This window comes from Mustela nivalis, assembly GCF_964662115.1.
Source record: "Mustela nivalis genome assembly, chromosome: 2".
Lineage (NCBI taxonomy): Eukaryota > Metazoa > Chordata > Mammalia > Carnivora > Mustelidae > Mustela > Mustela nivalis.
The window spans coordinates 37,079,731-37,095,583 of record NC_139021.1 but is presented as its reverse complement, the minus strand read 5'-3'; the positions used below and the strand labels follow the sequence as shown (position 1 = coordinate 37,095,583).

Genomic DNA, 15,853 nt, shown 5'->3' with positions numbered 1-15,853 from the left:
AAGCCAAAAACTATAATAAGAGATGAGGAAGGACACTATATCATACTCAAAAGGTCTGTCCAACAAGAAGATCTAACAATTTTAAATATCTATGCCCCTAATGTGGGAGCAGCCAACTACATAAACCGATTAATAACAAAATCAAAGAAACACATTGACAATAATACAATAATAGTAGGGGACTTTAACATTCTCCTCACTGAAATGGACAGATCATCCAAGCAAAAGATCAGCAAGGAAATAAAGGCCTTAAATGACACACTGGACCAGATGGACATCACAGATATATTCAGAACATTCTATTCCAAAGCAACAGAATACACATTCTTCTCTAATGCACATGGAACATTCTCCAGAATAGATCACATCCTGAGTCATAAATCAGATTTCAACCAGTACCCAAAGATTGGGATCATTCCCTGCATTTTTCAGACCACGATGCTCCAGAGCTAGAACTCAGTCACAAGAGGAAATTTGGAAAGAACCCAAATACATGGAGACTAAAGAGCATCCTTCTAAAGAATGAATGGGTCAACCAGGAAATTAAAGAAGAATTGAAAAAATTCACGGAAACAAATGATAATGAAAACACAATGGTGTGAAATCTGTGGGACACAGCAAAGGCAGTCCTGAGAGGAAAATATATAGTGATACAAGCCTTTCTCAAGAAACAAGAAAGGTCTCAAATACACAACCTAACCTACACCTAAAGGAGCTGGAGAAAGAACAAGAAAGAAAGCCTAATCCCATCAGGAGAAGAGAAATAATAAAGATCAGAGCAAAAATCAATGATATAGAAACAAACAAAAAACAGTAGAACAAATCAATGCAACTGGGAGCTGGTTCTTTGAAAGAATTAATAAGACTGATAAATCCCTGGCCAGACTTATCCAAAAGAAAAGAGATAGGACCCAGCTTCCCAGGGGAATTCTACCAAGTATTTAAAGAAGATTTAATTCCTATTCTCCTGAAACTATCCAAAAAATAGAAATGGAAGGAAAACTTCCAAACTCATTTTATGAGGCCAGCATCACCTTGATCCCCAAATCAGATAAGGATCTCATTAAAAAAGAGAATTACAGACCAATATCCTTGATGAACACAGATGCGAAAATTCTCACCAAAATACTAGCCAATAGGATCCAACAGTACATTAAAAGGATTATTCACCACGACCAAGTGGGATTTATTCCAGGGCTGCAAGGTTGGTTCAACATCCGCAAATCAGTCAATGTGATACAACACATCAATAAAAGAAAGAACAAGAACCATATGATACTCTCAATAGATGCTGAAAAAGCATTTGACAAAGTACAGCATCCCTTCCTGATCAAAACTCTTCAAAGTGTAGGGATAGAGGGCACATACCTCAATATCATCAAAGCCATCTATGAAAAACCCACCTCAAATATCATTCTCAATGGAGAAAAACTGAAATATTTTCCATTAAGGTCAGGAACACGGCAGGGATGTCCATCATCACCACTGCTATTCAACACACAAGACATAGAAGGTTAGAAGTCAGCCTTAGCAATCAGACAACAAAAAGAAATTAAAAGGCATCCAAATCAGCAAAGAAGAAGTCAAACTATCACTCTTTGCAGATGATATGATACTATATGTGGAAAACCCAAAAGACTCCACTCCAAATCTGCTAGAACTTCTACAGTAATTCAGTAAAGTGTCAGGATGTAAAATCAATGCACAGAAATCAGTTGCATTTCTTTACACCCACAACAAGACAGAAGAAAGAGAAATTAAGGAATCAATCCCATTGCACCCAAAACCACAAGATACCTAGAAATAAACCTAACCAAAGAGGCAAAGAATCTATACTCAGAAAACTGTAAAGTACTCATGAAAGAAATTGAGGAAGACACAAAGAAATGGAAAAAGGTTCCATGCTCCTGGATTGGAAGAACAAATATTGTGAAAATGTCTATGCTACCTAAAGCAATCTACACATTTAATACAATCCCTATCAAAATCTCATCCATTTTTTTCAAAGAAATGGAACAAATAATCCTAAAATTTGTATGGAACCAGAAAAGACCTCGAATAGCCAAAGGAATGCTGAAAAAGAAAGCCAAAGTTGGTGGCATCACAATTCCGGACTTCAAGCTCTATTACAAAGCTGTCATCATCAAGACAATATGGTACTGGCAAAAAAAACAGACACATAGATCAATGGACCTGAATAGAGAGCCCAGAAATAGACCCTCAGCTCTTTGACAAAGCAGGAAAGAATGTCCAATGGAAAAAAGACAGCCTCTTCAAAAATGGTGTTGGGAAAAGTGGATGGCCACAAGCAGAAAAATGAAATTGGATCATTTCCTTACGACACACATGAAAATAGACTCAAAATGGATGAAGGACCTCAATGTGAGAAAGGAATCCATCAAAATCCTTGAGGAGAACACAGGCAGCAACCTCTTCAACCTTAGCCGCAGCAACTTCTTCCTAGGGACATTGCCACAGGCAAGGGAAGCAAGGGCAAAAATGAACTATTGGAACTTCATCAAGATCAAAAGCTTTTGCACAGCAAAGGAAACAGTTAACAAAACCAAAAGACAACTGATAGAATGGGAGAAGATATTTGCAAACGACATATGAGATAAAGGGCTAGTGTCCAAAATCTATAAAGAGCTTATCAAACTCAACACCCAAAGAACAAATAATCCAATCAAGAAATGGGCAGAGGACATGAACAGACATTGCTGCAATGAAGACATCCAGATGGCCAACAGACACATGAAAAAGTACTCCACATCACTCGGCATCAGGGAAATACAAATCAAAACCACAGTGATATACCACCTCACACCAGTCAGAATGGCTAAAATGAACAAGTCAGGAAATGACAGATGCTGGCGAGGATGTGGAGAAAGGGGAACCCTCCTACACTGTTGGTGGGAATGCAAGTTGGTGCAACCACTCTGGAAAACAGCTTGGAGGTTCTTGAAAAAGTTGCAAATAGAGCTACCCTACGACCCAGCAATTGCACTATTGGGTATTTACCTTAAAGATACAAATGTAGTGTTCCGAATGTTTATAGCAGCAATGTCCACAATAGCCAGACTATGGAAAGAACCTACATTTCCATCAACAGATGAATGGATAAAAAGATGTGGCATATATATATATATATATATATATATGCAGCCATCAAAAGAAATGAAATCTTGCCATTTGCAACAACGTGGTTGGAACTAGAGGGTATCATGCTTAGCGAAATAAATTGGTGAAAGACAACATCATATGATCTCCCTGATATGAGGAAGTGGAGATATAACGTGGGGGGTTTGGAGGGATAGGAAAAGAATAAATGAAACAAGATAGGATTGGGAGGGGGACAAACCATAAGAAACTCTTAGTCTCACAAAACAAACTGAGGGTTGCCGAGGGAAGGGGGTATGAAGAGGGTGGTGGGGTTATGGACATTGGGGAAGGTATGTGCTATGAAGTGTGTAAACCTGGCGATTCACAGACCTGTATTCCTGGGGTTAATAATACATTATGTGTTAATAAAAAAATAAAAAACTATGTATTTAAAAAAAAAGACCTAAATGTGATGGAGGAAACCATCAAAATCCCAGAGAACACAGGCTGTAACCTCTTTGACATCGGCCAAAGCAGCTTTTTACTGGATATATATATCCTGAGGCAAGGGAAACAAAAGCAAATATAAACTATAGGAACTTCATCAAAATAAATAATTTCTGCATAGCAAAGGAAACAATCAACCAAACTAAAAGGCAACCTGGAATAGAAGATGTTTGCCAATGACATATCTGATAAATGATTAGTATCCAAAAAATATAAAGAACTTATGAACTCAACACTGAAAAACCAAATAATCTAATTTTAGAAATAGGCAGAAGACAGGCAGTCATTTTTCCAAAGAAGACATACAGATGGCCAACAGACACATGAAAAGATGCTCAACAAAACTCATCATTAGGGAAATACAAATCAAATTACAATGAGATCTCACTTCACAGCTGTCAGAATGGCTATAATCAGGAACGCAAGAAGTAACAGGTGTTGGTGAGGATGTGGAGACCCAAGATCCCTTGTGCACTGTTGGTGGGAATGCAAACTGGTATAGCCACTCTGGAAAACAGTATGGAGATTCTTCAAGAAGTTAAATATAGAACTACTCTACAATCCAGGTCTTAGAGATTCTCAGCAATTATCATGAAAGAATCTTACAAAGTGTGCCAGTTAGTCTGTACTAAAATTCTTTTTTTTTTTTTTTTTAAGATTTTATTTATTTGACAGAGAACACAGGTAGGCAGAGAGGCAGGCAGAGAGAGAGTGAGAGAAGCAGGCTCTGCACTGAGCAGAGAGCCCGATGCGGGGCTTGATCCCAGGGTCTTGGGATCATGACCCGGGCCGAAGGCAGAGGCTTTAACCCGTTGAGCCACTCAGGCGCCCCTGTACTAAAATTCTTAATTCAGAGCTAGCACCATTCATTGTCTTTTTTGTACCTGTTATAGACCCCTGAAAACAATGCTGGTATCTTTTAAAAATGTGCAGTTCTCTTAAATATATCAAATACATGCAGCAATCACACTACTAGATATTTAGCCAAAAGATACAAAAATACCAATTTAAAGGGATACATTCACCCTGATGTTTATAGTAGCATTATCTACATACCCAAATTATGGAAGGAGCCCAAGTGTCCACGGATTGATGAATAAAAAAAAAGATGTGATATATGTCACATCTATCTATCTATCTATCTATCTACCTATCTATATAATGGGATATTACCCAGTCATAGAAAAGAACGAAATCTTGCTATTTGCAATGGCGTGGATGGAGACAGACAGTATGATGCTAAGGGAAATAAGTCAGTCAGAGAAAGACAAATACCATGATTTCACTCATATGTGGAATCTAAGAAACAAAACAAATGAACACGGGGGAACGAGAGAAGCAAATCAAGAAAACAGATTTCTTGTTTAAAGATTTTATTTATTTGACAGATATAGAGCAGAAGTAGGAAGTAGGAGCAGGGAGCCTGATGTGGGACTCAATTCTAGTACCCTGGGATCATGACCCAAGCCAGAGGTATACGCTTAACCAAAGGAGCCACCCAGGTGCCCAAATAACAGATTCTTAAATATAAAGAACAAACAGTTAGTAGAGGGGAGGTGGGGAGATGGGTTAAATAGGTGATGGGTATTCAGGAGTGCCGCTGTTGTGATTAGCACTGGGTATTGTATCTAAGTGATGAATCATTACATTCTACACTTGAAAGTAACATTACACTGTATTAACTGGACTTTAAATAACAATTCGGAGAAACAATTATTTTGACTTTTTACAAAACACAGTGCAATAGAATACAGGTTGAAAACCACCACTTTTGATTCTTAAAGCCAAACAAACAAAAAAATCAATGACCAAATAATTTTCCCAAGGCAGCCAATCTTGTTGGCTCCATAAGAAAAATGGGATAGAACAAAAAATATACCATGATTATTTCGTTTATAGGGCATAGTAAAGCAAATCTAAATATGTATTAGTATACTGCTCTTTCACATTAAATTGAGACCTGTCAGAATGGCTAAAATCAACAACACAACAGGTGTTGGTGACAATGTGGGACTAGGCCCCTTTTCTCTAGAATAACAAGAATTGTAGTTCTAGAACAGTAGAGACTCTTTAAACAAGATTTCTGAGTCAGGGCTTCAACCTGTTTGCATTCCAAGTGGAACAGATAACTAAGAAATTTCTTAATTCACTTGGCTAATTCAATGGGTTTTAAATAAGACCTAGATTACTTGGGTTATTCATCAAGGCTTTTTGTGAGGGGACAGTTGCTCTGAATTAGCCATTAGCTACTTTTTTCTTTTGAAACTTATTTTCATTAGCATAATACATCTAAATACCTTGGGATCCTCACTTAAGCCTCTTTTCTATTGCATTTTCTAACGCTCTTCCAAGAAATCATAACTTGAATTCCAGTGAAGAGCTTAAAAAATTTAAGAGTATTTATTAAATGCAACAATATTGGTGATTACTTTTTAAATAATTCTCACACTCAATGTGGGGCTCAAACTCACAATCCAGAGATCAACAGTGTCATGGTGTATGGACTGAGCCAGCCCGACGCCCCGTTTGTTAATGTTTTTTTTTGTGGGGTGGGCATTTTAATCACTTTGTAAGGAAAGTCCATTTTCAAAACGCGGTGGTAGTTGTTTTCTGCAGACGTTACTATTTAAAAATCAGGGAGCATGTCCTATGCTACTCTTTTAAGCCCACTATGTTATTTTTCCGAGTTAGGGGTAGAGTTTCTCGATTGTGTTGTTTGAAAAGAATTGGAAGGAACGGTAATATTTTATACATTCATTTCAGCCTAATAAAACTAACACTGCCTCTTAAAACTCTTTAATTCCTTATTAGCTATCTCTTTTCACTTTATCTTTAGGAGTTTTCTTTCTATCCTTCCTTCTGATATTCCCACTGCGTTTCTGAAGTCCCACATAACCCTGCAATCTTATGGTTCTTCAAAATCTGCTCGTTGGCCATTCCTTCACCGACCCTGCATCAGCACATTTAGGCATACTTAACCACTCCTTTGCCAAAGAACGCGAAAGCTAGTCTGCACGTTTGGTCAAAATGCGTTCCCCTAAATTACGCGCCCTAATTCCTTCATTTTCTCCACTACTCGGACCTTTCCGCAGCAAATGAACCTCGGATCTAAATTTAAATCTGCCCCCGCCTCCGACCTCCCCTGCTCCCACCTGCGGCTTTAAGGCTGCTGCCTTGCCCACTGAACCCACGCTGCTTTCCCCAGGCCTTCCATTTCCCAAGAAAAACAACAGCCGCTTGTTTTCCAGGGCTTTAAACACCAGTACCCACTTTCTTTCTCCTCCTGCCCTCGGGCCCTCGGCGCTTCCCCAGCCGGATACTACCTCCACTACCAACAGCAGCTCTCTCCCTGGGCCGAGCGCCACTTCCGGATCGCCGGTGTCCCCGCTTTACCGGTCCGCCCACCTCCCCCGCGCATTTCCTAGAGCTTTGTCCTAAAACGCCGGCGGGGTCGGAGCGGGGACGCAGGCTAGCCCGGCACAAGAGGTCTCCTAGAAGACGCGGGGCTGGCTGCCCCAGCCTGGGAACTCCCGCCCCGCTCGGGAGCCGAGGGGTGGCGGTGGAGGGACAGTTTGTTTGGAGCACCGAAGTGGGTAACACCCGGAAGTCGTGCCGTACCCTAGCTGCGCCGCCGCGGGGGGCGGGTGCCGGGTACCGGGAGGCGGAGAGGAAGCCACCCTACTCTTTGGCGTGAGTGTCAGCGGAGGGGGCAGGACCGCCAGAGGCGGGAGCTGGCCTGGTTCTAGCCCACGTTCTACCGTGGTAGATCCGGCTGGGTTCCGGCAGGCGAGGGCCTCGTGGGGAGGCTGGGCTGGTGAAGGGTTGCGGCGGCCAAAGGGGATCTCGCTCCCTTCTTTCTCCCATTCTTGGGGATCTGCTCTCTTCAGTTCGTTAGTTTATTCCTCTCACTTTTCGCCCGGCGAGTTGAGGGGAGTTTTTACTAGCGAGGAAGTTTCAGCTGGAGCAGGGAATCCACTCGTGTTTTCGGCTTCCGGGAGGAGGCGAGCGGCTGCTTTGGTGGGGACTGTTGCTTTTCGGCCTCTTCAGTCCCTCCTGAGAAATGCTTTTTCCTTCGCTGCTCTGCCGACTCACTTACTTCTCATGTTTGCCTTTACCCCCTTCAGCTTCTGGCTTTGACTCCTCTGCACCTTAAAAGATGCTGGAGTCATATGTGACTCCAATTTTAATGAGCTATGTGAATCGCTACATCAAGAATTTAAAGCCGTCAGATCTACAGCTTTCACTATGGGGTGGAGACGTGGTTCTCAGCAAGCTCGAGTTAAAGTTGGATGTGCTGGAACAGGTAAGCTGTGTAGCTGTCACGAACTGGAAACCGTTTCCCCTAGTTTAGTAATAATCCCTTGTCTCCTGCACTTCGGCTTTATGCTTTAAAAACTTAAATTTTTTGTTAAAGCATTTTAGACTACTCTGAAACTACAGACCTGCCTTTACGGAAGTTTTTTTTTTTTTTTCTTTCCCGCGGTTTGTTACTAGTGATGGTTTGTTAGAATTGGATTACCGAAACGTGCCTCAATACAGAAGAAAACAGTTTCATTGTTCTTGTCAGAATTGTTGGGTCTGCTTAATTCGGAAGCATTACCGGATATGCTAATATACATTGCTAAGATTTCTCTATGAAGCTGTTAAATATTATATTTCCATTCTTCTTTTTGGGGAATGGAAGGGTCTGTCTGAAAGATAGCAAGAGACTTCTCTTAGTAGGAAAGAGGACATGACATTCTCAGAATCCAGCAGAAACTGAGGATGCCAGTACAATTGAAAACTTACTACTTATTCACTTTTTAGGTTTTTTTTTCTTTTAACTTGAGTATGATCCGATGTAAATGAACTGTCACGTTAAAGTTCGTACGTTTATTAATCCACTGAGTACATTTATTACTAACATATGTCAGGCAACTCTTTTAGGCCTGAAGATACAAAAGTTATCTGTGGAAACTCAGAAGAGCCAGACCAGCTGCTTTTTAGGAGATAAGGGAAGTCTTAATCTAATAGTGAAAGTTCATTTTTTTTCTCACTGCTCCCTTTATTATTGAATAATCTAGAGTATCACTAAGAAATAATACTCTTGGTTCCTTTTCTGTCTTCTCTCCAAGGTTAATTATCTTAATATTTTCATATTTTAGATATGACCACAAGTCCTAAGTGTATGGGTCAGTTTTTAATGTATGTATGCACGTGTCTAGCCACTGTGGAGATGAAATAGAGTATTTCCTGCACCTTAAATGGCTCCCCTTTGCAAGTCACTGTCCCCACCCTCTAAAACAGGTGACTATTCTGACTTTTGTCAACGTGAAGAAATTATACTTGTTCTTCTTGAACCTTAATAAATTGGAATCACTTGTGTCTGGCTGTTTAACTTTAGTGCTAAGATTAGCCCTTGTTAATCTTATTAACCTTTATGGCTAAAATTAACCCTTGTTAAAGAGCTGTAGTTCTTTGTATTGCCTTGTATTTTGTTGGCTAAAGTTTCACAATTTTCCCATTGATGTACATTTGTGTGGCTTCTACTTTTGGCTGTTACGAAGAACGTTCTTGTGAACATTCTTCTATGTGTATATTGGTGGACATAGGTATTAATTTCTCTTAGGTGTTTACTGAGGTGTGTACATGTTTAGCTTTGATGGATACTGCCAAATAGTTTTCCAAAGTGATTGTATCAATTTCCATTCTTACCAATGGTGAACCTTACCAGCAGTGGATGAGAGATCTAGTTACTTCAAATTTTTTGGTATTACTTGGCATGTTTGTTATTTTAATTTTAGCCTTTCTTGTGGGTGTATAGTGGTATCTCAGTTTAATTTGCATTTCCTTAATGGCTAATTTTCACGTGCTGCTTATTGGCTATTTGAATGTCCTCTTTTGTAAAATCTATAATTCGTTTGCCTTTTTTTTTTTTTTAAATTGGGTTTTTAAAATTGATGTGGAGGGGTTCTTTACATATTTTGGAAATGAATCCTTCACCAGATATATTTTGCAATATCTTCTCCCAGTCTGTGGCTTGGCTTTTTACACTTAAAAATTATCTTTGGCTGAATAGAAGTTTGTAATTTCATTGAGGTCCAAGTAGTCAGTCTTTTCCTTTGTTTTATGAAATTTTTGCTTATTCCAGGGACATGAAGATATTCTTTTTTTTTGGTTTTGTTTTTATTTTAATCACCCCATGCTCTTCATGACAGGTGCATTTTTTAATACCCATCACCTATTTAACCCTCCCACCCCTCCTCTGGTAAGCATTGGCTTATTCTCTGTTAATTGGGTTGCCTTCCTCGCTTTTTTGCTCTCCTTTACTCATTTGTTTTGTTTCTTAAGTTCCACATATCGGTGGGATCATGTGGTGTTTGTCTTTCTCTGACTTACTTCACTTAGCGTTATACACTCTAGCTCTATCCGTGTTGTTGCAAATGGCAAAAGAGTTCATTCTTTTTTATGGCCGAATAATATTCCATTATATATGTACAGATAAGGATATAAATAGCTATTTCTATCTCCTTTATCCATTCATCATGGACATTTGGGCTCTTTAGGTAGTTTGGCTGTTGTTGATAATGCTGCTGTAAACATTGGGGTACGTGTATCACTTCAAATTAGTATTTTTGTATCATTTAGGTAAGTACCAGTAGTGCAATTGCTGGATCATTGGGTACTCAGTGGATTATTAAAACTTTATACTGTTTTCCAGAGTGGTCACACCAGTTCACATTCTCAGCACCAGTGCAAGAAGGTTCTCCTTTCTCCACATCTTCAGTAAAACCTGTTGTTTCTTACGTTGTTGAGTGTAGCCATTCTGACAGGTATGAGGTGGTGTATCTCAGTGTAGTTTTGATTTGCATTTCCCTGATGGTGAGTGATGTTGAACATCTTATCATGTGTCTGTTGGCTATCTGTATGTCTTTTTGGAGAAATGCCTATGCATGTCTTCTGTCCATTTTAATCAGATTATTTGTTTTTTTGGATGTTGGCTTTTATAAGTTCTTCACATATTTTGGATACTAATCCTTTATCAGATATGCCATTTTCAAGTATCTTCTCCTATTCCATAGGTTGCCTTTTAGTTTTGTTAATGGTTTCCTTTGTTACGGAGAAGTTTTTAATTTGATGAAGTCTCAATAGTTTCCTTTGTCTTTGGACATGTGTCTAGTGAGAAGTTGCTATGGCCAAGGTCAGCGAGATTGCCTCCCATGTTCTCCTCTAGGATCTTGATGGTTTCCTGTCTCACATTTAGGTCTTTTGAATTTATTTTTGTGTATGGTGTAAGAAAGTGGTCCAGTTTCATTCTTTTGCATATTGCTATCCATCCCTTGTTTTCTTTTAGAAGTTTTATTTTCTTTGATTTATCTAAAATTTTTCTGCAATGTGAAGTAGAGGTCAAAATGCACTTTTTGCTCTTTGATACTCAGTCCACACCATTTGTTGAATCATTCTTTTTCTACTGAATTGCAGTAAGTCTTATTGCAAATCATGTTGTCATACAATGTTGTCCACAATCACGTGTGTGTGTTTATTTCTGAACTCTTTATCTGCTCAGTAGTCTGTCTGTTCTTGTGTCATTACCATACTTTCTTTTACAGTAAGTTTTGAGCTCATAATGTAATTTGTGTAACTCTATTCTTTTTTCCTTATAACTATTGTAGATCCATACATTTTAATTTCAATTTGTAAATTTTAGGATTAATCTCCCCCTAAAGGGGAAACGCAGTGACATTTTTGTTGAGGTTACATGCAATCAGTAGATTATTTTGGGACAGATTAACATTAACACATATTATGTTAACGTAGTATTGAGTTTTTTAATCCTGGCACAGAACATTGCTTTCTGTATTTTTAGGTCTTTAATTTTTCTCAGCAATGATTTGAAGTTTTCAAGAAAGGCCTTGCACATATTTCATTAAATATGATTTTTTTTTGTCATAAGGAGCATTATTTCTTAAATTTCATTTTGTAAGTACATTACCAATACACAGAAATACAGTTGTTTTAGTACATTGGCCTTCCATTCAGCGTCCTAACTTGTCTAGTATGATTTATTGTTTTCTTTTAGATTGCCTATGTACACAGTCCTGCCATTTGCAAATAGTGATGGTTTTACATCTTCCAGTGCTTGTACCTTCTATTTCTGTATGGCAATGTGGAGTAGACATCTTGAAAATACTTTTTTTTGTTCCCACCTTTGGTGTGAAAGTGCTCAATATTTTACTATTAAGCATGTTGTTAGCTGTAAATACTCTTTACTGGGTAAGGAATTGCTCTTTCGTTCCTCCTTTTACAAGTTTTTAATAATCATGAATGGGTTTGAATTTTATCAAATATTACATTTAGTGAGTATCTGATTTTTTCTTTTATTCTGTTAATGTGGTAAATTTGAGTTTTTAGATGGAGTTTGAATTCCTGGTATAAACCCATACTTACTATGTATTAACCTTTTTATGTGTTAGCTTTGATTTGCTAAATCTTTGTTTGATTTTATAGCAGCTATGTTTATGAGTGATTCTGGTCTGTGATCTCTTGCAGTATCCTTATCTGGCTTGGATTAGCATAGATATTTTGCTTCGTTAAATTAATAGGTATTTCCTTTTTTAATATAGGAGTTTATGTAAGATTGGTATTAGTTTTTATTTTGGTAAAATACACATACCAATATTTACCATTTTTGCCATTTTCTTATTGTATAGGTATGTGGCATTGGTACCCTTTAAGTTGTTGTGCAATCATTACCACCATCCATCTCCAGAAATTTTTTAGTTTCCCAAACTGAACCTTTGTACCTATTGATCCAGTAACTTGCTATTCTCTTTTATCAGCTCCTGGCAATCAGCAACATACCTATGACAGGATCCAACTTCAAGTGGGTGTCTACTTTTCCAGTAACATTTGTTGAAGACTGTCCTTCCCCCCTTTCAATGACCATGGCACCCTTCTTGAAAATCACTTGGCCAAAGATGTGAGGGTTTATTTCTGGGCTCTCAATATAGTTCCCTTGATGGTTTCTAGGTCTGTATCACTTTGGTCAGTATCACTAGGTCAGTATCACTTTGTTTTGAATACCATAACTTTGTAGTAAATTTTGAAATCAAGATGTGTGTAATCTCCAACTTTGTTCTTTTACTAGTTTTTTAAATCTTAGGAAAACTGAATCTCCTGGAGTCATGTGGGTCAACGGTTTTCTTAGTCGGAAAGTTTTAAATGCCTGATTTTTAAAGATTTTATTTATTTGCAGGGGGTTGGGGTGGAGGAGGAGGAAGAGGAGGAGATGGACAAACGGACTGCATTGAGCATGGAGCCCAACTTGGGACTCCATCTCACAACCCTGAGATCATGACCTTAGCTGAAACCAAGAGTTAATACTTAATGGACTGGGCCACCCAAGCACCCCCATGATTTAATTTCTTAGCAGATATAGGACTATTTAGATTTTTATCTCTTCTTTTGTTAGTTTTGGTTAGTTATGTTTTCACTGAATTTCTCCATTTCTTCAAAACTGGTGCTCAGCAAACAATGGCTTGGACCTGCTTTTATAAGTAAAATTTTATTGGAGCACAGCTATTTGGCAGCTTTTGAAAACTAAAATGGCAAAGTTGAGTAGCTGGGACAAAGTACATGGCCAATACCTTAAATATATACTATCTGGCCCTTACTGAAAAATTTCCTGCCTCTGCTCAAAATTGTCTGTATGTAAAGCCATAAAGTTGGGTTTTTTGGTGCATTTTAAAGTTGACTTATTTTTTGGGGCGCCTGGATGGCTCAGTGGGTTAAGCTGCTGCCTTCGGCTCGGGTCATGATTTCAGGTCCTGGGATCGAGCCCCACATCGGGCTTTCTCCTCAGCAGGGAGCCTGCTTCCCTTCCAATCTCTCTGCCTGCCTTTCTGCCTACTTGTGATCTCTGTCTGTCAAATAAATTAAAAAAAAAAAAAAAAAAGAGGGGGAAAAAATAAAGTTGACTTATTTTTTTTCTTTTTTTAATTAATTAATTTATTTTCAGAAAAACAGTATTCATTATTTTTTCACCACACCCAGTGCTCTATGCAATCCGTGCCCTCTATCACCTGGTACCCCAACCTCCCCCCCCCACCACTTCAAACCCCTCAGATTGTTTTTCAGAGTCCATTGTCTCTCATGATTCATCTCCCCTTCCAATTTACCCCAACTCCCTTCTCCTCTCTAACACCCCTTGTCTTCCGTGATATTTATTATGCTCCACAAATAAGTGAAACCATATGATAATTGACTCTGCTTGACTTATGATAATTGACTCTCTCTGCTTGACTTATTTCACTCAGCATAATCTCTTTCAGTCCCGTCCATGTTGCTACAAAAGTTGGGTATTCATCCTTTCTGATGGAGGCATAATACTCCATAGCGTATATGGACCACATTTTCCTTATCCGTTCGTCCGTTGAAGGGCATCTTGGTTTAAAAAAATCCTAGATTTAAAAAAAATCTAGGAACTGTTGTGATATTTTTTCCTTACTGATATTAGTGATTTGTATCTTCATCATCAATATTGTTAAGGTTTTATTAATTTTATTTGCAAAGAATTGATTTTTCTGATTTTTGTTGTTGCTGCTTTTTTATTTTCTCATTCTACTTCCTTTGGATTTGATTGATTGGCTTTTGTCATATTTATTTTTTCCTCCTCCTTTTTTCTATTGAAACACATGCACTTAATGCATGTATTTAATGCATGTATTTTTTTGTCCTCTACTTAACTTTATATCATAGAATTTCCTATGCTGTTTATTTCATTATTTTGTTCAGAAAATTATTAATTTCCATTTTGACTTTTTTCTTTGATTCATGGGTTTAGAATTGTGTGCTTAATTTCCAAACAATTGGGGAATTGCTAATTATTTTTCTGTTACTGATTTCTAATTTAATTCCACTGTGGTCAGCATAGTCTCTGTATTATTTTAATCCACTATTATTTGTGAATCAGTATGTGGTCATTTTTGTAAATGTTCTATATGCAATTGATAAAAAAGTGTATATTCTGCAGTTGTTGCTATATTCTTACATAAATATCACTTATCTGCTGTTCTGTCAGTTACTAATGTATGTTAATATCTACAATTATGATTATTTGTCTACTTCTTAATTTTGCCAACTTTAACCTCATATACCTAGAAATTGTTATTAGGTGTGCACAAATTTAAGTGTTATCTTATTCAACATACTTAAAAATCATTCTTAAATGTGTCCCTCTTTCACTCTAATAATTCTTTTTGCTTTAGGTTTTTTTTAATAATGATGTTTTAAAAATTGCTTCAGTTGCTGACCCCAAAGGTTACAGAATGGATATTTGACTTATTAGAGTCTAACTTAGTACTTTTACCATTTCCTGAACAATCTTACAACAGTTTGACTATATATACCCTTCTATTTCCCTTCATTTTGTTGGTATTGGGTACCAACTTTTTGCTTGTTCAGTTTGGGTTAGCTTGGTTTAGCTTGTTTTTCTGCCATTTCCGGTAGAAGTTTAGGTTGTTGATTTTGGGAGATTTCGTCTATTATAGGCATTTAAACAGCTATAAATGTCTTTAGCTGCAACCCATAAATTTTGATATTTTGTATTTTCATTTTCATTCAGTTCTGATGCTTTCTGATTTTCCTTGATGAATGTGTATTTTTGTGTTTGTTGGCTGGAGCGTTTTATAGATTTTAGGCTTAATTGGTTGGTAGTGTTCAGGTCTCCCATATCTTGGTTGATTTTCTTTCTGTACATTTTTGTGAGTATTAAAGTCTCTATAATTATTGAACCAGCTTTCTTTCCTTTTACATTTGTCAGTTTTTACTCTATGTATTTTGGGGTTCTCTTGTTATGCTCACATATATTTTTATATTTTCTTGAATCAACCCTTCTATTGTTATAAAGTGCCTTCAAATGTTATCTTCAATAACATTTTTTTCCTTAAAGTCTATTTTCTTAATAGTGTACTCCATTTGTTCTGTAGTTGCTGTTTGCGTTTTATATATATATATATATGTTTTTCTCAGTACACTGTTTTAATTGTCTTAACCTTTTGCTTCATGTTGTGTTTCTTCATGCCTAGTACCATCTCTTTGAAAGTTTGACTGGCATGTTATTTAGCTTTAACTACCTCTTCAAAATTCATTTTGTTCATTGTAGTTTTATCCCATGATGGGGATAAATTATTCATTTTGGAAAACAGTCATATGAAAAATAGGAATTGGGCACCTGGCTGGCTCAGTTGGTTAAGTGTGTGACTTTTGA

At 37.6% G+C, this 15,853-nt stretch overlaps 1 protein-coding gene across 1 annotated transcript in view; it reads left to right on the top strand.

Annotated features, from left to right (window-relative positions):
• The first annotated feature begins 5,007 nt into the window (after positions 1 to 5,007).
• Positions 5,008 to 15,853, top strand: part of VPS13B (vacuolar protein sorting 13 homolog B) — a 714,200-nt gene continuing 703,354 nt past the window's right edge. Inside the window, exons 1-2 of the mRNA XM_082719962.1 lie at positions 5,008 to 7,296; positions 7,731 to 7,909. Of these exons, the coding sequence (XP_082576088.1) occupies positions 7,763 to 7,909 (147 nt within the window). The 5' untranslated portion in view covers positions 5,008 to 7,296; positions 7,731 to 7,762. The remainder of the gene's footprint in view (positions 7,297 to 7,730; positions 7,910 to 15,853) is intronic.